The sequence below is a fragment of the Calidris pugnax genome, unplaced genomic scaffold (genome assembly GCF_001431845.1).
Source record: "Calidris pugnax isolate Ruff unplaced genomic scaffold, ASM143184v1 scaffold1, whole genome shotgun sequence".
Classification (NCBI taxonomy): Eukaryota; Metazoa; Chordata; class Aves; order Charadriiformes; family Scolopacidae; genus Calidris; species Calidris pugnax.
Genome location: NW_015090800.1, coordinates 5,781,986 through 5,805,687, shown reverse-complemented (window position 1 = coordinate 5,805,687; position 23,702 = coordinate 5,781,986). Strand labels below are relative to the sequence as shown.

Sequence of the window (23,702 nt, the reverse complement as noted above, 5' to 3'; positions counted from 1 at the left end):
CATCGTATTATGAGATACTTGTCTCCAAGAGATTAATCAGTTCCTCCATAAGATTTTTTTCTATTACAGAGATCAGAGACAAACCCATGTATCAGGAGACACCATCTATCATTGCTCCTTACCACAGCTGCAGTGTCCCTGGCCTCCTCCAGCCCATCCTCCAGTTCACTTAGGGATTCCAAGTCAAGATCTTTCTCCTTTTCCTTCTCCATCAACTCTTTTGCCCTCTTCCGCCTATTTTTACTGCTCCCATAAACACCAATATCAGTCCGAGGGCTCAGAACCTGTAACCACCAAGAAAATTTACACTGTCAGAACCAAGGATGTCAAGAACAGGAAAACAAGTTCTAATCTATAACGTTGTTATGGTTTCAGGAACATATATGAGAACACCTAAGAAAGGCATTACAACAGTCAAAGAGCAAAAAATATTGAGCAATCTAACACCTTTGAGATCTGTCAATGCTAGAAAGAGGAGAAATAAACAGAAAAAGGATAAGTATTTCATACATATGGAATTTGAATGTAATCAGCACCACAGTGACATAGCTGGTCAACTTGAGACCCACTGTTTTCATAATTAAATTACAAAACCTGTACATAATAAGTTATCATACATATAGCTAACTGAAATACTGTACACAGTGAGATATCAGTAATTTAACATTCACTTCAAGTGCTTTAATCAATTGCAAGTCCTGAAGGTCTGCCATGATTTCATATTTACATCAGCAATTTGGTAGCTGAAACAAAACTAAAAAAAATGCTATAAGCCTTTTAATAATATCAAGCATGGGAGCCTGCAAAGCACTTTTAAGGACAAGCAATAAATTTTAAGTAATCTTTATTAGGTTGAAGGCATACTTTAATATTAAATCAAGCAAATAAATTCAATATAGAAAAGTTCAAATTAATATATTTAAGGAAAACAGTCAAATGCAAAACCAGAACATAGTAAATAACTAGTTAAGCAGAAAAAAAATACCGAGAAGAAAAATGTGAACCTTTGTTCATAAACTGAACAAAAATCAGTGTGATGTTGCAACAGGGGCATATCCCTTTGGGAAGCATTAAACAGCAGTATCCCCTTGGAGACACAAGATGTAATTATTGCACTTCACATGGCCCTAGGGAAGCCATAGTGAGAGGATTCTGTCTGGTTTTGGACATCACACTACAAGTGAAGACAAACCACACAGAATAGCAACAAGATAAGAGTATGAAAAATATAGCCTACAAGGAAGTGTTGAAAGAACTGGAATTGTTTTCCCTAGAAAAGGGAAGCCTGTCAAGTAGACAAGATAAATCTTCACACACACTATTAAAACAAAGACAGTGACTACATCCATTGAAGTGAAACAAACAGTAGCTGTCTTAATTTTTCTTATAGTTAAACAGCTTATAAAATATCTAATCTATTTTCTTTGAGTTGAAGCAGTGGAACAAGTTAAAGCATTCATCAGTTAAAGACAGCTTCTAAGTCCATTTCAGGCCTACACTTCTATAGTTACACAAAAAAAGAAATCCTGTTCTTTCCCTCCCAAAAAGGGGGTTTTAATCTGTTTCTTCAAAAATAATGGTTGAGGCTGTCTATACATAAACCAAGACCAGCCAAACAGACTTTTTGCCTTTTTCATTCTTTTAACTTGAGAACAGCTGCAGGTTTTGTTTTGTTTTTTACAGGAGCTGTAATCTACTGTAATTGAACCAGCTGTTCCCTCCAGACCACAGAGGGCCATCAAGATAAGGTTCTGAAGGCTGACACAGAAGTGCCTGTTGCTCACCTGTAACAGGCTGTAGCTTGAGTTCTTCTTCAGGAAGGTCCTTCCTGTGCGCTCTCTCCAGGCACGTGCTGCAGCTACCTGTGACTCCAGCTGTGGCAGAGCATCAAGACGCACGGGTATCGGGCGGCCCTTGGCAGACAAGCTCTCCAGTTGCTCCAGGTAGGCATAGTTGCTTCCATTCTGGGGTAAAAGAATTTTTTCTAAGCCAACGATTCCAACATTATATATCAGTGACCAGCTTAAGTTCAAGCCATACACTATTTTGTCATAGAGTCCCATAGGAAAGGAAAGGAGGTTTCTATCTTAATGATCTTTTAAAAACTATCACAGAGTTTTTATTGTAACAGCCATTCTGACATGGCCAGCTGTCTTATTGAGCAAGACAACATTTCATTTCTAGATAGTTGTCTTAAATGCTGTCTGCTTAACAGCAAGCTACAATATCTGAGAGTCGTACAGGGGCTGATGTGAAATCAATTGGGATTCTCACTTCAGTTCCCAACAAATATCTGATACAAGAATAGCAGTTACAGCCCAGAGATCAACATCTAGAAATATCACAGAAGCCATGTCCCTTTAGGATCAAGTTATGTGGGTAGAGTAATAGAAGGGGGGAGGAGGGGGGCTACTGAACTAACAACATCATGATTTCATCTATTTCAGACAGAAAATTCCAGCCATCAGTGCCATTAAATTTTACAGAATTTTGGGCAGAACCAAAAAACCAAACCCCATTTCCATAGCCAGCTCCAAAACTGAAGAACTGTGACCAGAATATATTCCACTGCAGGTTAAGTATTTCGAGAGACAGTATCAGAACAGTTTCAACACCAAGTAAGGCCCTTTGAAAGTTACATTTGTACCACAATGAATTTGCCAGCTTTTAGATTCCCCAAACATAACGCATAAAAGGAAGGGAAACAGGAATTGTATAGCCAATGGGGAAATAGCAGCACAAAAAGAAAAAGAAGTTCAAGCACACGGGCTATGGTAAGCACATTTAACAACTAGAGTAAGGTTTCCCTTCAGGTCACCTTTGTGGGTAGAGTGGCTAGGAATAAGGAACATATCTAAGTAAAAAGATGTAAGCAGAAGATTCCAGTCCCTGCTGTAACCCCTACCTGAATGGCCTCCACTTTGGCTGTCCAGTCTCTAGCCCGCTGCAGGGCTTCTTTCAGTGCCAGCACATTGGGCAGGTAAGCAGGGATGTTCTTTGCTTCATTCACGATGCCCTCCAGAGCCATCATACTTTGGCGTGGTCTAGAGTAAGAAAAACCCAATTCCAGCCTTCTCTCAAAATGCCAGTCAACTAAAGACATAAATTTGACAGGCTGGTGATGCAGCTTCATCACTACAGTGTAGTGCTGTAGTGCTACATCACTGCAGTGTAGGATACCAAGGCTCTATTCTTGGAGGGTGCTACTGGCTACCAAATAACAGGAGAGGTGAGAGAGCTGACAGATTTTGTACAATCAAGTTCAAAAGGGCAGAGCATCAGAACTCCTTAACATCAAGGAAGCTGTCTTGTGTAGCATACTCAGTGGTTTTTGTTTAGGGGGATGAATAGCAAAGACAGCAGCAATTCACAGCCTCTTGCCACTGCACAACGTGACAGGGAATCAACTCATCCGCAACTCAACAACTTCCAGTCCAACTCTTGAGCAATCAAGCTGCTGAGAGGTTAAAAAAAAAAAAGGCTCTACAGCTTCAAAGCTCCTACTTTTCACCATGTTCCTCATCAGAGGCTGAGAATCCCTGAAGCATGTAACCTATAAGAACAGTTTGCAAAGGAACACTCACCTGGCCTGCAGGCAGACCTTGGCCTTCTCCTCCCACCTCTCGGAGACTGTAAGCAACTCCTGCAGCTCAGCCATGGCTTTCTCTACAGCATGGTGTGGTGCCAAGCCCACACCCGAGTCAATCAGCTTCTTCATCACATCTAAGGTGACCCTCTGGGGATCCAAGAGGGTGGACCTCACCTCATCAAGCCACCGTGCCTGCTGCAGTTCTTGTTTCAGCCTTGGCAGTTCAGGAAGTTCTACATAAAGGCCAGAGCCCATGTCTATCAACTCCTGCAGCTTGGAAGAGTCTGGGATCTCATCCATCATAGCTTCTTGAGCACGCTCGTGAAATTCTTCCACATCATCAAGCAGATTCTGAAGTAACATACAGTACAAATCAATTAGGAAAAAACGCCCATAGAATCAAAAGGGAAAGTTGACTGAGGGATCAGTTCGCTGCAAACTTGTATGTGATCATCACATAATCAGTCAGGGCTTCTACACACAATGTCAGCAGTCTGTCACAAGCCATCAAGTTTGACACATATTAAGTAACAGAACATCTGAACTCATGTGGCCTAATGTTTCATACACTATATGTATTAGATGGATGAAACTCTGCACCTAAAATAGTGCAACTGCAACTAACTACAGCTGCCAATAAAACAGAATATTAAGCATTGCCAGGTCTACATTAATTTTAAAATAGTCAGGGGGGAAACAATCTGCAAATCAGATTGTCCTTTTAATCTAGTGGCTGGGGCATTACAGTAATGATGGCAATACACAACAGAGCACAACATGCTGAGGAAAGCCAGAGTTGTTCAAGGACATGAATACCAAAAAAAATAATCATTAAACAACAATGGTCAGATTTTAAATTACTGTTTCCTAAAGCAGGCCCACTACTTAAACACACCTAGATTTTTATCTAAAAAAAAGAAAGAAATGAAAATGTAAAACCCTCTAATGAAAGGAGACCATTTCACAGAAATCCAACTGCACTGCTGCAGTTGTCCTCATCCTCATGTTTTGGCACTGCAATGAAAAAAAAAAATCAAAGAAAGCAAACAGACGGGAATGAATCTCCTGCAGGAGATTCATTCAAGGACATTCAACCAGGATACTCAATGGATTCACTCCTGAGGCTCTTACAAAAAGACAGGCATTTCTGATTGCAAGTCAATGGCACAAATAGGAGGTAAAACCCGCATTTCTTAGCCCTTAGCTTACTGTCCTGTTTGTCTAGTGCTGCTTTTCATGGGTTTCTGGAAACCAGCAGGCGTTTACAAAAAAAGAACAAGATCCACTATAAAGATTGCGATTTAGGGAACATACGCTGAATGCTTCATTGTGACAGCAGTAAATTATTACTGTTTAATAATTAATAATGCCTTTTGTGTTAGAAAATACTCATCATCCAACATGGCAATTATTTTGCAATTCATTACGATGGATAATTGCATTCAAATGCCAAATGCCATGCTGAAAGTTAGTGACTGCTTAGGCATAAACAATCATTATCTGACTTCATTCAGAAACTAAAAGACTATGGTTTGTAACCAGCAGAATGATAATATTTATTTTATTGATTAGTGATTACGTTGAAGCTTCAAGAATAATACACATGCACAGAGTATGTTAACAGGACCAGTTTCTTAATGCTGGAGAGGAAGAAGAGAAAGAGACTAGCTGGGTGAAAATGCTTAAGACAAAAATAAGCACTAATACTGTTAGGAGTTGATTGTATGCCCTCAGCTCTGTCATGCACTAATTATATCTTAATTAGAAGCAGGTTTTAAATATACTAGAAACAAAGAACTCCTTTGGGAACAACCTTATAGATCTAATAACAGATGATAAAATTTCATGAATAAATATTAGTAAATATTTCTGGTTTGTATTTGGAAAGAAGTGTAGTAAAATCTTCCTATCATATGGAGATGATAATACACTTTCCACTCTATTAGCTGCTGAGAAACACACTACAGAACATCTTTGAAGGATAAAGATTAGAGTCAACAGGCCTGGAATATCTGTATCCTGAATTCTACAGCTTTCTGAAGGTACCTGTTCTCAGCAACCACATGCCGATATCAAAGACAAGAAGAAAGTCCAATGTAAAGTCTCTCCATGACACCAATAATATCTCAAACACCACTATTACATGTTGGTTATGTAAGGGTAGCTGCACATATGGTAATGTTTAGAGTTTTAGAACCTCAATCTAGCACTATAGAACACTTCTTAAAACTTTATCAGCAGAGAATACACAGGTTAATAAATGGTTAACATATATCTCAAGAACCATTTCTCAAGGTGAAAAAAAATCTTTATTTATTAAGGATGTTTCTTCAAGGAGTTTTCCAGAAGTTAGTTAGTAGGCGAAACGCTATTTAACATTTCATCATCAGTGACACTGAAACAAATTAAGATTACTGCTGAAAACACTTGCTATGATACGACTGCCAGAGTGATAAATGATAATAGCAGCCAGGGGAATCAGTATGATCTGGATTACTTATTAGTCTAGCTTCATTCAAAGACAGGTGCAAAGATATATATGAAGGACAAGAAATGCAGGCCATGCATACAGATTAAGGGGGCTGTAATTGAGAAAGGAAGGCTGAGAAGTATTTATGGAACACTTATCAATGGTGTACTGCTTTCCCTCTCCCCTGAAGAAACACCAATATAACCTTCAGAAGTTTCTACCAAAACATATGAAGGGTAGGATTTAACTGCAAATTCCACCACTACAGATTGCATTAAAGATGCTGGAATAAGAGTAACTGGTTCAGAAAGATAAAACTGGGCAGCCTGGACAGTGACACGTGGGAAGAACCTTTTATCTTGATTTAGCTACAGTGAGACCACCACACCTGACTGTGCCCACTGCAACACACACCTTAAGAAGTGTATGCATGGTTAAATCTGTTCTATTGCCTAAACACTGACCACCATGTGCAGTACCCACCACTGCCTGAGACTGGAAGAAGACCTTAGCTCTCTTGTGTGGCAGAAAGGCAACGGAAGCCAGCTGGAACACTTTAGAATATCTCACAGGTCACTAGATCACAAAATCACAGAATCACAGAATCTTAGTGGTTGGAAGGGACCTCTGAGATCATCAAGTCCAACCACAAAAAAAAAAAAACAATACAAAAAACCCAAAAAAACCCCCAAAAAACAACAAAAAACAACCAAACAAAAAAAACCCACCACCACCACAACAAACCCAAAACCACCACCCACCAACTAAACCCCATACACTATACCCCACCACAAACCAATAATCTTGGGCACTAGAGCATGCCCTGAAGAGCCACGTCTACACATTTCTTGAATACCTCCAGGGATGGTGACTCCACCACCTCCCTGGGCAGGCTGTTCCAGTGCCTGACCACTCTTTCAGTAAAGTAATTCCTCCTAATATCTAATCTGAATCTCCCTTGCTGCAGCTTCATACCATTACCTCTGGTCCTATCATTCCCTTGGGAGAAGAGGCCAACCCCCACCTCTCTACACTCTCCTGTCAGGTAGTTGTAGAGGGCAATGAGGTCTCCCCTCAGCCTCCTCCAAACTAAACATGCCCAGTTACCTCAGCCTCTCCTCATAGGACTTGTTCTCCAGACCCCTCACCAGCTTGGTGGCTCTCCTCTGGACACGCTCCAGCACCTCAATGTCTTTCCTGTAGTGAGGGGCCCAAAACTGAACACAGTACTCGAGATGAAGTGTCACCAAAGCCGATATCCATGCTTAGGTTATCAAATCAAGCCTATTCAGCTGCTATGACTACAGTAGCATAAAAGCATAAATGCCATCATAGCCCACTTTGAGACATGTTGCAAGTGAGCAGGAAATACACGTTACCATTCCACTAGGGACAGACAGGAACATGTCATCAACTTCAATGACAACAGCAAGATTACCCAGTAAAGCAGGGAGATACCGAGCTAGATATATCCAGAATATTTTACTTCCCTTCTTGAGGCCACAGATAATTGCAAAGCAGCTACGTGCTTTATATTAGAAGCTAGAAATGAAACACCCCATTAAATCCATCTCTGCCAGTGCAGGACTCATACTTAAAAAAAAGTCTTTCATCCTTTTACGTCAGGCAGTATTATCAAAGTAAAAAGCGTGACACATGATATATCCAAGGAACAGCTGCAGACTTACCTTAACTTGGCGGGCCTGGCTGATAACACAGGGCAGGCTAAACAACTGGTGGACAAATGCTTTAAGCTCCTCCATAGTTAGTTTGGTCCGTGTCCGTCCACTATCTTGGCTCTGTCTGCTGTATGAATGGACATAATTAAACAATATTACACAAGAAAGATGATGATCATCCTTGGATTTACTTCCAGAGAGAGAAAGGCATCAAGATTACTGAGAAGTTACCAAAAAAATTTAATAATTTGCACTCAAAAAATCCAAACTCACTCCACATGAATTCCAAAATCTTGAAAACTAAGTTTAACGTAACTCCTCTAAGCATCTTCAATAGAATTTACCCTGCTTTTCAAAGGTAGGAATATCTAGATGACTTTCAAATTGGATTTGTTCCAAACAGGGAAAAGAACATAACCCCAAAAAGCTTGCTTTAGGCAGCTCAAGAAGTTAGCTGCCATGACAGGCACTAACAAGATGTCTCAGGTACGTAAGAGCAATAAAGTCTCAAAAGAAGTCTCATTTTTCTAGAGCACGCTCCCTTGTAGCCAGAGAACTGTCAAAAGCGGCCTTGCAACAGGGAAAAACTGCTACCAAATAGGACACGTTCTGCAAAGACATCTCCATTAAATATCATTTGCAGCAAGTATCACAAGCCCACTGACTGCAGTGAAAGACTTAAAAATGACACACTGCACAAATTGAACACTTGGTATAGACATCACCAGCAGGCACTGCCATTTCACAGGCAGGACAGAGTTTAAACACTGAAGAGTTGTTCCCTGCTAATGAATCTACATTTTATTACTATAGAAACATTAAAGAAAAAACAAAATTCAATCTTTCAACCTATAGATTTAAATATAATTGTAAGAATAAAATTTAGATTAATGATAAAATATAATTACATACTAGCTAAGACTAAAGGGGGAAAAAAAGGATACTGGAGGCTTTGATTAGCTATGACAGAGTGAGGAGTGGTGGCTGCACTGAACCTGCTGTGCCTCTGATACTCCTATGTGAGAGTGAATGGGAGATGTGCTCCAAGAGACACCACTGAGGGAGGGGACACTCTTTGCAACATCACACTGGCATTCCACCCCTAGTCCAACCACGGACAGCCACAACATGAGATGCTGCACAAAAAGATGCAACTATCCCTGCCTATGGAAATTCACAACTTCCAACAGCAGGGAGAGATCTTCACAGCTAGGCATTACCTATTTTTCAGGCTTATATATAATCAGACGCATAAGGGATGGATTTTCTTTTGCTACATTTGACCATGAGTTTATTGCTGCTTTAATCCCTGCCAAATTGTACTGTTTGAACACTCAGTTTTAATTTGCTTTTATAATAACCTGCTCCTTTGTGTAAATGTGATCCTTCTCTATGTATTAAATATGACCATAAATGTTAAAGAAGCTGAAAGTGACCTCTCTATTCTAACACTGTTCACCCAAGAGGTTTCAAAATCTCTCTCAAACCTCCATTTTGTAACATATTGCTGTTTAGCATACAACAGTCTTCAGACGTAAAGACAATTCCTTTTTTTTTGTCCCATGGAGCTCCTTTCAGCTCTAGATAAGACACACCACTGAAAGTTGTCAAATCTTTCTACCCTTTGTGTTTCTTGGGATAGTGCTGGAAATCCATCAAGTAATTAACTGAAGGCAAGTCTGTTGAGAGAAGGCTGACACTCCAACAGCAGGAGGAGGAGGAAGCAGCAACACCAAGAACAGCTGAGAGCTACCAAAAATAATTTAACTCCACTAGGAACAGGGCAACGAGATCCCTGTAGTGTTGCTTCCCTCTCTCAGAGCAGAGTTGTAAGTGACCACACCTCTGTGGAAGTGGGATCCTAAAGCAATGAAAATCAAGATGAGGTAGGAGCAGGGGACAGAGTAACATGAAGGCAGCCACAGGCAAGGAGGCAGAAGTCACTGAGGCAAGTCACTGCTTCTCAGCTACACTTCACTTGCCCCCCACGGTCCTTCTCAAGAAATAAAAGACTGGCTCAAACTATGGGCTGTTTTTGCTCTCTGCACTGATCCTTTTGTCAATGCTGGCAATACACATTTACTTTGCATCTTCCAGTAACTCCACCAACATCACAACACGTTCTGCAACTTGAGCACAGCTGGCAAAATTATAGATATTTCTGAGAAATGCTGTACCAGAAGATACAACTGCACTTGCCTCACCAACCACAACTGGTATTTCCCACTTTTCCAGCATTTTGCTTTGCAATCCAATGTTTTCACAGATTTTCTTTCCATAGCTTTAAGCTATGTACCTAGCCATGCTATCTAAAATACAAACATTCATACCAAGACTTAGTTTCATCACATTTTTTTCCTCTACTTGTCTTTGCCTACAGCTCTCCCACACATTCAGAGAAATACCTGATCAGCGATCAAACACACAACTTCTCCAAAGGACTTCACATTTCAGTCCATGAGTCAGCTGAAAACAGTATGTTCAACACATTCCAAGCAGGTCCACTTTTTTTGCCCTTTAATGTCACTGTATCTACCACCCCTACCACTCAGTGAGTCACAGCACTAAGGGCAAGAAACACTGAAAGAAGTTCGTAGACAGCAAGACCTCAGGGTTCTTACAGGTCCAATCAAGTAACAAAACAGACAGATGGAAACTGTTGGAAAAAATGCCTGTCCTACCTGTGTTTTTGCTTTTTGCTGAGAAGCAGCTGTGCTACCGAAGCACAGGTCTCTGCTTCTTTCACAGCATCTCTGAGCCTGCGGAAAAGGTCGTTCTCTGGATATTTCCTGTCTTCAGCATCCTCCAACATTACTCTCAGCTCGATCACATCTGTAATAACAGTATATAAATAATTTGTATGCAAAAAAAAAATGTAGATTGCTTCAAAGGCTTCAACCAAGGTTCCAACAGGCTAATTCAATTTGAAATGCACAATGATGAGTTGCGTTACACTCTCAAATTAGCTCATTTCTTTTTTCCACTAAACAATACACAGGGTTTCATTAAATGAGAGCACAGAACAAATGTAGGAGTTTCAGGACATCCTACTACAAACAATAGAAGTCTGACCTTTCTTGTGGTTGAGATTGGCAGACAGAGCCTCTGTAACTCTACTGACCCAAGTGTCATAAGACTGTGCTCTAACTTTCACTCCATATAGCAAAGAAGGAAGGTCTTCTAGTGGATACCGGTACCTGGAGATATGGAAAGAAAATACAGAAAGAGTATTAATGCCTATACAAAAGCCAGGATATTGCTTATATTGAGTTTTTCCAGCTACAAGTCCAGAAAGACAAAAAATGTGTAATACCTGCTGCCTTAGAATGAAGAAACAAGCAAAGAGGGTAAAAATACTCCATGAAGGAAGAAAGGAGTGTAGCCAAATGTTGCATTTGGTCACTGGTCTCCAGTAAACAATTGGATATGGAACAAAAGTAGGGAAAATATAAACTCCTGTGTACCTTAGACATTTCTTCTGCATGGGACACGGACATAAATCAGATGGATGGTATAAGCACACCAGACGCTCAGGATTACAGGAACACGTAAGAGCTGACAAGAAGCACGTGGTTCTGCAAGCTGTGCACTGACGCTCATCATCTGGAACCAGTTCAAACACCTCTTCTTCAGACATCAACACTCCCTAACAAAACAAAAAAAAGACACTTGCTAAAAATGCTAATCCAGGTCAGGGGGAACAGGGGGAAGGGGACACAAAACTCCTCTCACAAGCAAAGGAAGAGAGTTGTTTTATTACTCACCATCTGTACAACAGACTCCCTTAGTCGTGTCTCTTCCTCTATCATTAGAGTCATCTCCTTGCATACCATGGCAGCCAGCCCAACATCCAAGCACTCTGGATCTGCAGCCATCTTGAAGATCAGCTCTTCATGGGAGAAAACACAATGACGTCCCAGCCTTCGGTAATGACTCACACACTGACGCCCAATGGGAAGCTACAAAAAACACCACTTATCACTTTGGGAAAAGACACTTCAAGATGATCTCTTAGCTCCCACCTTTCTTCCTGTGACAAAACCTGGCAAAAGACTAAGAGAGTTGTACCTTAAGGGGCAGAGTCAATTATAAGAACCTTAAATCACGTCACAGGTGATGACAAAGAGGATATCCATGTTGGAGGGGCATCTGCCATAAGGTTATGTGCCTAACTTTCAGACACAAGTTTAAGAGCTTCCTAAGCTATTTTTCATTTCAGTGGAAAAAAAAACTGGCACCACAAAGAAGTCATCTGGCCTACGCTAAGGCGACAGCATCGTCCTCTGGATGCTACTATGCTTGGACTTAGATATTTAAACACAAGATGCTTACAATTAACCAAAACTTATACCACTTATTTTGTCCCTTTTAAAGCAAAAAAAATATAGAAAGCTAGATGAATTTGATACACAGGGTTTTAGTTATATTTTGCATAAGCAAAGAAAATTTCACATAGCTAGTGTGAGTTTAGCAGTTTTTCCAAAGAGTCTACACACAGATTACATCAAGAGCACAGGAAAAAAGAGGAAAACAGACATTTTCAATCCTGCAGACAATTTCTCTGGTAAATGAATAAAATTCTCTGATTAAGGACTAGAATTCTTATTTGAATGTAACAAAACAGAAGTTAGAGATAGACAAACTACAGATCAGATCTTAACTTCCAACAGTAACCCTGGATAGTGACAGGACACACTTTTGACAACTTCCTGAAGAATCCACACAAGTTATGCTCTGGTGTGGCACAGCTATTAGAACAAGGACTAATATGATTAAATGAAGCAATAAGCCAACAGAAAAGGAGAACAGAAGATTGTTATATGTCTACCTCCAACACTCAAATAACAACAAGACAGTACATTAACTTGTATCAAATTCAGAAAGAGGCATCAAAAATACTAGCTAAAGCTATTGTGAGATGTCACTTTTGGGTTAAATCAATAACTAAAATGGAAGACCACAAGCCAAAGTTTCAGTTTGAAGCTGCTTAAAATTATGTGCTTATCAAAATTATTTTGTACAAGGAAACTCAGTCTTTAACTGTTGTACCAGGAACTATAAACATAAAGCATTATGGAACATAAAAGACTACTCTTCAGATAAAATTGCTAACACTCTCCTTGCAAAGGTGACCTAGCAGAGACGTAGCAAACATACACAAAAGAACATACCCAGTCAGCGGTGCAGAAGTTCACAGCTTCAGCAAAGTTATATCCCTGGTTAAATCCAGAGTGATAGGCACGAGGAAAAGTCACAACAAATTCACCAGCACACTGATTGGTCCTGTATACCTAATACAAGTGAGGATGAAGGAAAAAAAAAATTAAAATATTAAATTCTCAATACAATTTAAGACACATAGTTACAAGACATGTGAACACCACTTTCTTTACCTATAGAACACCGCAGGCAACACAGTTACCCCAAAAGTGGTAAGGATTGGTCCTGTCTTCTTAAAGTGAATCCTCAATTTATAGCCTTACTCAAAAAGGCTGAATATATAAGCCAACAGTTGAAAATGCTCTTTATAAATCCCAAAAGGGATCTTTCTCTATCATCATTTAAACCATTGCACTACAAAGTGCAAAAGCTTCTGCAAATAGTTTATGGTTTGCTTTGTTGGGGTATTTGCCAGATAAGCAATTTATTCTAAGACATAAGCAAATGACAGGGACTGCTGCTTAAAGGTCTGCAGTCAATTACGTTTGGTCAAAAAAACAGTTTGTAAAGCTGAGATTTCTACAGAACATTAAATAGATATTTTATCGTCAAAAGACATTAAAACCATTTCACAGACAGACTTCCTGCTATGGTAGAGATTTTTAATTAAAAATGAAATGTAACACACAATGTACACTTGTTCTATAAGATATTTTATGTAAGAAGCCTGGCACAATCACTTCTGATAAAATTCAAATTTCATGGGGAGCATAGCCAAGATTTTAGAAAACAGCTTTAAAAAACACCCCATAACTAATGAATTGAATATGTAAATGCCCACCATAAAAATTCTTCTGAGTTTTGCCAAACAATTGTTACACAAATCTGGCACAGAATGAAAAAAAAGAGAGCGCATAAGAGTACTTATGTAAAAGAAGCTCATGTGCTACTCACTGGTACACCATGTTCCATCAGCACATTGGGGTTCATAATAGTGACCAGCTGATGCAGGAGATCGGGCTGGGATTCAAAGAGCTCAGGAGCCAATTCCTTCATCACATCCTCTAGCTGCTCTGCTGCATGAGAGGGCACGCCATACCACGTCTTGGGCTCTCCCCTAACAAAACACAACCACAGCAATAAACATATTACTCAAAGGAAAGTAACAGTGCCACCCAGCTACAAAACACACTTCAAATCTAGCACCACTGTGCACAGAAGCAAAGTATTTTGCATATAGACATGAAAAAAAGTCTTTATCTTCTTCAGGATGTATCATTCTAATCAGAAACACCAATTACACTACAACTCCCAGTTGTCAATCTGACAGCAGATTTGCCATGACAAGCTGAACGTGAAAGATAATTGTCATTTACCACGCACTAAGGGATAAAATGGGCAATCATTTTCCTTTAGTAAGAAGAAAGTTTAACAAAAAAAAAAAACCTTGGCCATCACAGCTAATCTTTAAGAGAGAAGAGATCATGGTACTCCTCCCCTCAATTAGGCTTGGAGTAGTCCTATGCCTGAAACTAATGGAATAGTATACCAGCTAAGCAGAAGTGGAAAAACACCAGACAGTGCAACCAAATATAAGCAATCCTTCTAATAACATATAACCAGTTACTGAAAACTAATGGTCTGCTGGACTCCTAAGATAAGAAATGCCTAGTAACATGAATCAGTAAAATATGAGGGAAGAAAGAGATTAAAAAAGACCAAAGCTAAACAGAAAATTACTTGAGAACGTTATTCTAGTCCTTCCAGTCCTGTCTTCACCAAAATAAACCGTAACGATCTAGAATCTATAGTGCTGAGGTTTATTTTTTAATTTTATTTTATTAAGAAGTACAAGCAGTATTCTGCTGAAATATTTGAAACTATTTACATAGCACTACTTCAATTCAATACTTCAATATTAACAATCTTGTCACCAGCCATCCCAAAAGTTAGAAGAGGAACAGTGCAGTATTTTGTGTGGTTCCTGCAGGCTTCAGTGACACCTGCTGGTAGGACACAGCGAGTAAACCTCAGTAAAACCAGCTGGGCTGCTGGAATTCAACAGCTGACACAAAACCCTCACAAACCAATCTAGTCAACAGCATGCTGAGGACAATACCCAAACTGTAAAAAAAATTAATCCCCCTCCTGAGCCTGTGGATCAGATCTTGCTAGCAACCATACTTCTCCAAGAATGTGCTATCACAGTCTAAAGGTTATAAGCTCATCCTTAACAACAAACACTAAACAAACACTAAACAACAAACAACAACAAACTTGCTATTCTAAAGGGGTGCTTCCCACAGCTTCCCCTTTCTTCCCCCTGCTCCATCCTCTGTGACTGAGCCTGATGAACTAGGAAGACTACGATGCAAATAGCTAATCTGTCAAGATTCCACTTTTCAAAGCCAAAAGCTGAACACCAGAACACTTCTGGGAATTGTTCTGAAAGTCAGAATTACTTTCAAATTTCTCTTCTCTTGAATAGCAGTATTTCTGTGCATAAACAGATCTGCTGCTGAACTGTCAGCTCTGATGCCTGTGAGCACCACCAGGCAACAGCCTCCATTGCCAGCATAGGGGCATATCAATTTCAAGTCATAAAGCAGCAAACTGTAACTCAGTTCAAAATCCAAAGTTTTCTTAGAAAAGAAGCAAGCCTGTAAAGCATGATTTTTGCAGTGATACTTCATTTTTGGCAGCACAGGAATATTTAATGAGTGAATGAAAAAATAAAGTGCTTAAAACAGTATCTATATCCTCTTTAAATCAGCTTCTGTTAAGAATATGGACTGCTCATTACATTTTTAACCAAAAAGCTAAATGTCATCAGCATGCATTTTCAGGTAGAACTATAAATTTACTAGTGGCAAACAGGGTAGTGTAAGGTAAATGCCTAAAGGAGAGGCCATACCAGTGCAGGTAGTTGATGGAATAGCTCCAGTGATCCTCAATATGCCAGCAAAATGAAGAGAAGCACATCCCTACGTACAGCCAGGGTACCTTCATGCCAGAGATATCTGCATTTATGTGAGCAAGGACTGATTGTTCTAGAATTGGCATGTTATTCAAATTCCAGCCAGAAAGCGCATAATCCTGCCAAAAAAAAAAAAGAGAAAATTCTGAACAAATCAGAACATAAGGACACCAACTCCAGAAAAGGAAAGTACAAAGGAAGAGATCAGCCTATCCATTTCCACAGTAATATTCTGCAACAATGAAGTATCAAAACTAGGAAACAATTCCTTAAAGACATTAGTCAGCAATTAAGATTTAAGGCAAGTCCTAGCATTTCAGCATTCATATCCAATCTTCTTAGGATCAAGACTTACTTTGATATTTTTTTACCTCCAAGTTCATAGGTTTCATGCTTTCTTGGCAGAACAAAACACCAGCTATGCTCATAGAAGAACAAAAGACTTTCATTGAAGTCTTCAATGAAATAGGGTAACTTTAGAAACTTTTCTCCAGAGAAAAATTTCCTACACACATTTCTGAGAAGACCAGTTAAGCAATTCCACCTTTAATTTCAAATATACACAATTTGTACCAAAAAAATGAGAAACCAAACAGATTGCCTTAAATCTCACCACTGTGCTTTAACATCAGTCTACTTTCCACCTTAAAAAAAAGCTATTAGCACAAATTCAGTCATGTAAGGCATATCCCATAGCTGCTGAAAGGACTGGTCACACCCTCAGTTCAGCTGTCCCTGCTGTTTCCTTTGCTCTGGTGCTATAAAGACAGTGCAGTCAGACAGATGACTTAAGTGATGTGGCTAGAAAGCATTTTTTTAACTTACTACTTTCATACAAATAGATCAACAAGCAGTTCTGACTAGACAATTACTGCAGCCAACAAAAACACAGGTAAAAAGGTGCAGGATTACCTTTTCCAGTAAGCAGTATAAATTGATTTGAGGCTGTGTAGTCACAAAACCACACATTTACTCTCATTTTGTCTGAATTTAGACATATAAGCAGCCAGAAAATTTATATGCTACAGTAAGATCCGAAGGAAAACAGGTAATATACTTACCAGCTGTTCCTTATAAAACTTTCTGTAATAGGATGCTGTATCTACATGTTTACATTCTTACGGAATGCACAGTCAGAGAAACAAGCTAAATCAAATTAGTTTGTTTTACCTATTATGAACATCCTAAAAAGGTTAGAATCATGTTTCCATAGCTAACTCAATAACAAAAAGGTTTGGAACAAGAAAAATCTTATTGGTCTCCCCATACTCGGCCATACTGTAACAATTTGCACTTCTTTGCCTGGTAAGATGAAGTGATAAAAAACAGGTGTGACTTAAATAATGAAAAGCAGATTAGCCATCAGCAACCAGATCCGTAAAAGAACATAAAGTATCAGATTAATGCCCTGCTCAAAAGGAATGTTAAGTGCATGCAAAAGCCTCAAGCCATTTCTTCAGGAAAAAAACCACACCGATTTCTGACCTAAATTCTTAATGTGAAATCTTATGCAGAGCAAAGAACGGGGTCAGTCTGCATAGCCTGTTCCTCACCTCCTCCTCTGGCATCAGCTTTCGTCGGCCATCCTTCACTGGGAAGCCACTTCCAAAGTCCTTGGATGATATATCAGCCCCATATTCCACAATGACATCTTCTTCTATACTGCTCACCAGTCGCCAGAATTCTTTTTCTACAAGCTCAGTGGGAACCATCTGAAAGCGGAAAAGATGTACGTGCAGATAAGACTCATAGAAGTTATCATTCAAACAATAAATCATTGCTAATCCCCCATGAATTTTCAAACACCCAGGCCACTTCCTCTCTCTCCTCCATCTCTTCAAAGTCATGCAGTTTGGTCTGTACTCCTTAGTAGCGGCTGCAATGTAACAGAAATGGGATGCCACATCATAAGTGATGGAATGGACAAAAAAGATGGGGTTACCAGAAGTACAGCCATAAAGAAGGGGAAGAGGAGACAGCCAGAAGTCAAGCAACAAACAGAATGAACAGCATGCAAATTCCAAACTATTTCAGAGGATAACAACCTAAACTTCTGAGAAACAGTGAGGAAATTCAGATAAAGAATTGTGTTTAAGAGTGTAGTCCTCATATAGCTCATTACAACTCATATGCATTTATTTGTGAAACTTATTTGTAAAATAAGTTTTGCTCCTTTGCTTTGCTCAGCGTCCCAAAGTTGTATCATAAATTGGAGTCCTTAAAAGGTAGAAGCTTTAGCAAGAACGCCTAAAGAACCCTGAGAGGAGAAGGAGCTTGGTGCTGCATGCAGTCTACAGGACAGTGAAATCATGGAAGTGTGCCAAAGCAAAAATGCTAGTTTTAAAAATGCTGCTGAGATGAGGAACAAAAAAGCCCCTGATTATCAGACGGACTTAGTCTATGGACTTGTCTACAAGATAAGCCTGTAACAGGGAGGAAAACAATGATTTATCCTCTGAACAAACTAAATCAAGACAGAAGCATAAGAAGGGCAGGAGAAAAGACCCCTTTGCCAAACAAGAACAAGATACTTGGTTTGATTAATCAAAAAGGGCAAGAACTTAACTGCAGTACGGCCACTAAGGTATCCCCTAACAAGCAATAGAGCTATTTATCCGTCACAGGAAAAGGGTGAAAAGAAGTTGAAATGAGACCAGATGCCAGAAAGCTAAATCATTTGTTTATATGTGTGAAGCTTATGGTGCCTCTTTAGACAAAGCTAAGATGCCTCAGCAAAAATTTAGAATCTGTTGAAACCTCTTCTCTTTTTCCCCTACAAGGAATCAAACAAAAGTTGAAACTCACATGGACCGGCATATTGAAATAATCAGACTTGAAGTTGTCAGCCATTTCACCAAAGCTCTGGAGAGTATATTCCCTGACAGCTTGTTCAAATCCAAAGGCCTCACGGGGTTTGTTGCATTCCTAGGAGACAGAACATAAAAATATTGTTCCCTGCAGCAGATTATGACATAGTTACATTTTTAGCAAAAAAACCCTAGTGTCCATCTGAGTCCTTACCAAAACACAGTAAGCTAACAGTTTGGAGTGCTCTCCTCAGCTAAGGAAGTCCTACCACAACGGAAACAGAACAGAATTAATTCTACAGAAGCTAATCTAACACAGTAAACCCCAACGCTACGCACTTCTGCTTTCCTGTCCAAAACTAAGTTTCATCATCTACTGCTGCCAGCCAAAGAGGAAGACAGTGCACAAGATGCTCAGGCAGCCACGAGACCTTTCTTAGACACGCTGGATTCAAGAACCTGCAGAATAACTGCACAGGAACAAACCCTGCAAGCGCTTCAGTCTTATCAATTCAGCAAATCACCAATGCATTTGGCACTGTGGAAGCAGACAGGAGGTAAGGGGAAGAAGGAAATTAAAACACTGCAACATAGCTAATAACAGACATTGTCCATCTGACAGAAAACCTTCAAGTCTTCCACTGCTCTATTCCCATTCATTCCAAGAGTGCAAAAAATACTGGCTCACACTTCAGCTACTCTCCCCACCCATTTCTACAGTATCTTTTTTAAGGCTTATTGTATCTGACATAATGTTTATATATATACAAGACACATTTGAATACAAACGTGACAGCTCTTCAGTCACAAGGAAACAGGACTGGAAAGGAATTAGAACTGGAAGATTAGAAGACTTAAAGAGAACAATAGTTTCTTTTTCTTCAGGAGGAATTATCCTTAGACTATGCCAAACTTTTATCAAATTGGTTCTTAAATGGAGCCTGCAACACAGAATCTACAACTTCTGCAAACACTGTCAAACAATGCTGACCTGAATACATATGAAGAGCCCTTACCCTGTTCCTCCTAGCTTTTGTTTCAGCACCCTGCTGTTAACATCACATTAAGCATCTACACGCAGTTAATATTTAAAGTAAAAACTGAGGCAAAAAGCCCTACTGCATTTCAAACATCTTTCTGTTGTTATTTATTTACTCTCCATTGCATAATATAGCTATGGCTTTTCCCCTTCTTCCTCTTACTTTCAATGCATTTTCAGAATTTTTCAAATATTTTCTCTATCATTTGCTAGTAATGACTTATTTCCCACCTGAACTTTCCTGATTTTGCCACTGCATGCGTATTTTTTTCCTTGGCAACAACATATCCCTGTTTTCACTAGTAGTAGTACTGGAATTTCTTCTGGGTTTCCATCTTCTTAAACCACTGCAGCCACTATATTTACTACTACATTCTCCAATTACCTCCACATTGAATTGCTGCACTTTGCTAATACTGCTTTATTGCTCTCTCTTCAGGGAACAATAAAAAAGCAGCTTAATCCACAGTGTGAGCAGCAGCCCAAAGGGTTAGTTCCATCTTTTCCCTTGCCTTTATGAATTTCCACCTCTTTCACAACTGCATTTGCCTGAGTTCATCTGACAACCTAATCTCTTGGTGAAGGGTTAGAGCTGTGAGCTGATCCACCTCATTATGAGGCTGCACAACTATTCTTATACCATCAAAGAAAAAAGCAGAAGCCCACAGCTGGGAAGGATGTGAGGGAAAACGGGTGTATATATATGTTTGTGTGTGTGACTGCCCCTTTTGGAAAAAACATGGTCTAAAAAGTTAATGCCAGTCACAAAAATCACAGATTTAGAAACAGTAATTTATTTTTCTTCTGAATTCTACATCTACCAATTTCCTGAGCATGCAAAATTTGTTTTCTGAAGACAAATACCAAGCCAATCTAATGATGTTCACTGCCTTTAGGCTGTTGGAAGTTGGTAGCTCTTCTTTTTTGAACAATGAAATTCAACTAGCTTCCATTTGCAGAGTTCCTCTTTTAGTCTAAACCAAATCTAAAATAGCTACAAATTTTTAAATTAGTTCTTTCACTTTCTGCTACAAGCTATTCTGAACAATGCCTTAATGACTTCCCAAATTGCATACTTTGATTGCTTCAGTTTCCAAAACATCTCATCATTACGCTGAAACATATCACCTACTTCTCACCCTAATTTCCCACTACCATCCTATCAAATTGAGTTTCAGCTCTTAGCACACCAAGGCCAAATTTTTAGCTGTCACATGGCTGTATAGTAAACAAAGGTTATACTCAAGCTCTAGAAGGAACATTGCTCTCTCTTTATGGCTCAACGACCAAGAACAGCTGGAGATTCATAGCTCATCTTGACAACATTCCAAAGAAAACCACAGCTTCTACCCAGATGGAATGGCATTGAGCTGAACTGCTCTTCTGATATTTCCAGGAACACAAGAGTACATACAAAACTTGAAGCATACCTCAGCAACACACTTTGGACACCTCCAGTCACCCTTGGGTACATCAGGTAAAGGAGGAATCAAGCAAAAAGTGTGATAGCTGTCATCACATCCATCACACAAAAGCAGTTTGTCCTCATTATTTCCTCTGCCACAGAATAAGCAAACATACAGATCAACCTGTGGAGAAAAAAAGAAAAAACAAGTTACAGAAAGTTTCCTCATCCAGACCCTGCCTTCTTTAAACTAAGAAACAACGGATGTAATCCTGAAGTCCAACATATGAACATCAACCCAGTCTTCTCTGGTTTTTGAGAAGCACTGAGAATGAACCATTATGCTTCAGTTCCCCAAAGCAGTAATATGTGGGAGGAAGGGAGACCTTGGGAGCTGCAAAATAACTAACCAGTCCAGTTGGACAATCATTTCTTATGTAACACAAAGTAGCATCTCATTTACAATATTCTAAGGCAAAAGAATAGGTTACAGTTCTTAGAAATCCATGCTCTCCCTCTCTTTGGGATTTTATCATGGAAAATAATTCAACTTAAATCCCTGCAAAGAGCACATGGCTGAGGAATCTCTCCAAAAAACTATTTCAGAAGCACACATGCCATCACTTGCAACAGTATAGTGATTATCTTTGCAATGAAAAGAAAAAGAGAACAAAACCAACAAATCCACAGACTTCAATCTAAAAACAGAAGGGGAAGGGAAGGAAACTGCATATAAAGTTATCAACTTTTCTCTCTGTATCAACTTCTTTCCCATTTTCTTCAAAATAAAGGATAAAAACCTCTAAATGACAAGAGAGAAGTATTACTCCTAATACAGTAGCAAACAATTTTCACAGGTGTTCTTGTTGAGAGATTATCTTGGCAAGACAACACTCCCTGGAAAATATTCTCAGGGACCAAAGAGAAAACTGTATCAACAGGTTTCAAATTTTCTTTACTGTTTCTCCCTGCATTGTTCAAAGCACTTTTAATTTAATATAGGCGTTTTATAAATTATTGAATATCTGTAAGATAATCTAAATGAAGAAACTGTGTGTTGCTTTATCATAAAAATTTATACATAATTTTTAGCTAACATTCATGAATAACACTTGCTCCATATTATGGGGTTATTTTTTCATCAGTCACTGGACAACTCAGGCTCTGCATATTTCCTTCACACAGCTCAAACTAACACCAGAAGCATTGGGATTTTTTTTGGGGGGTTGTTGCTTTCACCAAGATGTCACAAAAACATATGCTTTTCTGCTAATTAGGCTCATACAGCTGTGTTAAATACTTGATGTCAACCCCAGCTAGGCTGGCATAACTAAGTATGCAACTTCCTAGCTATGCAATAATATACTTAACAAGATTGCTCAGGTTTCTTAAGAAACAATTTTTAAAAAAGGTGCAGTTCTACTAAGAGACATAATTTTCTCCTTTTTTAAAAAAAAAAAAAAAATCCAGGCACTCACTCTTATGGAATACCATGTCTGTGTAAAACACGAAATCAGTTGCTTTTATCATAAGTATATAAAAAAAGAGGGAATGTACCTTAGCAGACATTTCCAGGTTCTCTTCCCAAAACTAAAAATGCATTAAAATGGCCATCATAAGCGGAAGCTATTCTATGATACTCACTAGTTACCTACCACTAATAATACCTCCTTCTCTTCAAATTTATATTAACATAGGCACTGTTTTTTCTGTTAGCCCAAGAGATGATTTGTCAAATACAAAAACTGCACTGAAAGTGATATCAACAAGCAGATCTGTGATTACACAATAACCACAAATAAGCCTCCTAAGCCATGTAACAAAACAGAGTATGACTATGATGATCTATAAACTATATGTATTGAGGGGCGGAGAGGTCATAAAGAGATCCATTTTTATTAATTAGCATTTCACAAAAAGATAAGTGAATGATGGAGAAGTATAAACAAAATTGCACCACAGTATTTTTCAGACATAAGTTATATAAGGCTAATGTTTCACCTCTGCACTTCAAAGACTACTTTTCTTGAAGGACTCTCATCCAAGTATTAAAAAACTGTGCAACCAAATAGTACTAAGTCACAGAATTTCACAAGATTAGAGTTACAGCAATACAGTTCCAAAATAGCAGTTGTGCTGCTTCAGTATTTTCATTTTCTCTTATAAATAGGAGTAAAGAGTAAACAAATATAGTTTTCTATAAAGAAACAGACTAAGCAAAATATTTTTAAATTCAAGCACTCTTAGACAAAGCAGTCACAACACTTACACAGCCCGGGAACATCATATACTCAGAAGCAGTACTACAAATGAAACAAATTCAAGTCACACAAATTCTAACTTAACTGCAATGGCACAGCTAAGTGCCATTTAAATATCCAACTTCTCCCACATTCTTTTTCCCCAAGGAAATATTTCACATATAAAAATATGATTACTAGAGACTTTAGGTTGCCTTGGCCTTCTCCTTCTATGGTTGAAATTTAAAATAAGCTCTTGTAAGCTAAGAAAAAAAAAGGAACAGCTGAATTATTAGTGAAGAGTCTCTTTCTTAAGACATTAGAAGCATGCACCTT

The 23,702-nt window shown here is 38.9% G+C and overlaps 1 protein-coding gene across 2 annotated transcripts in view; it reads right to left on the bottom strand.

Annotated features, from left to right (window-relative positions):
- The window catches only part of KDM5A (lysine (K)-specific demethylase 5A), a 51,151-nt gene that overhangs the window by 13,797 nt on the left and 13,652 nt on the right, over window positions 1–23,702 (bottom strand). The window contains exons 8-22 of one of the 2 annotated variants that reach the window (XM_014937441.1): window positions 21,152–21,310; window positions 18,681–18,800; window positions 17,429–17,587; window positions 15,813–15,994; window positions 13,853–14,015; window positions 12,910–13,029; window positions 11,503–11,697; window positions 11,203–11,384; window positions 10,811–10,935; window positions 10,420–10,570; window positions 7,748–7,862; window positions 3,585–3,940; window positions 2,906–3,044; window positions 1,785–1,964; window positions 123–284 (exon numbers count right to left, since the gene is read on the bottom strand). In XM_014937441.1, coding sequence (XP_014792927.1) covers window positions 123–284; window positions 1,785–1,964; window positions 2,906–3,044; window positions 3,585–3,940; window positions 7,748–7,862; window positions 10,420–10,570; window positions 10,811–10,935; window positions 11,203–11,384; window positions 11,503–11,697; window positions 12,910–13,029; window positions 13,853–14,015; window positions 15,813–15,994; window positions 17,429–17,587; window positions 18,681–18,800; window positions 21,152–21,310 — 2,508 coding nt within the window. Of the gene's footprint in view, window positions 1–122; window positions 285–1,784; window positions 1,965–2,905; window positions 3,045–3,584; window positions 3,941–7,747; window positions 7,866–10,419; window positions 10,571–10,810; window positions 10,936–11,202; window positions 11,385–11,502; window positions 11,698–12,909; window positions 13,030–13,852; window positions 14,016–15,812; window positions 15,995–17,428; window positions 17,588–18,680; window positions 18,801–21,151; window positions 21,311–23,702 lie in introns of both variants that reach the window. The other variant, XM_014937440.1, reaches the window with a different exon arrangement.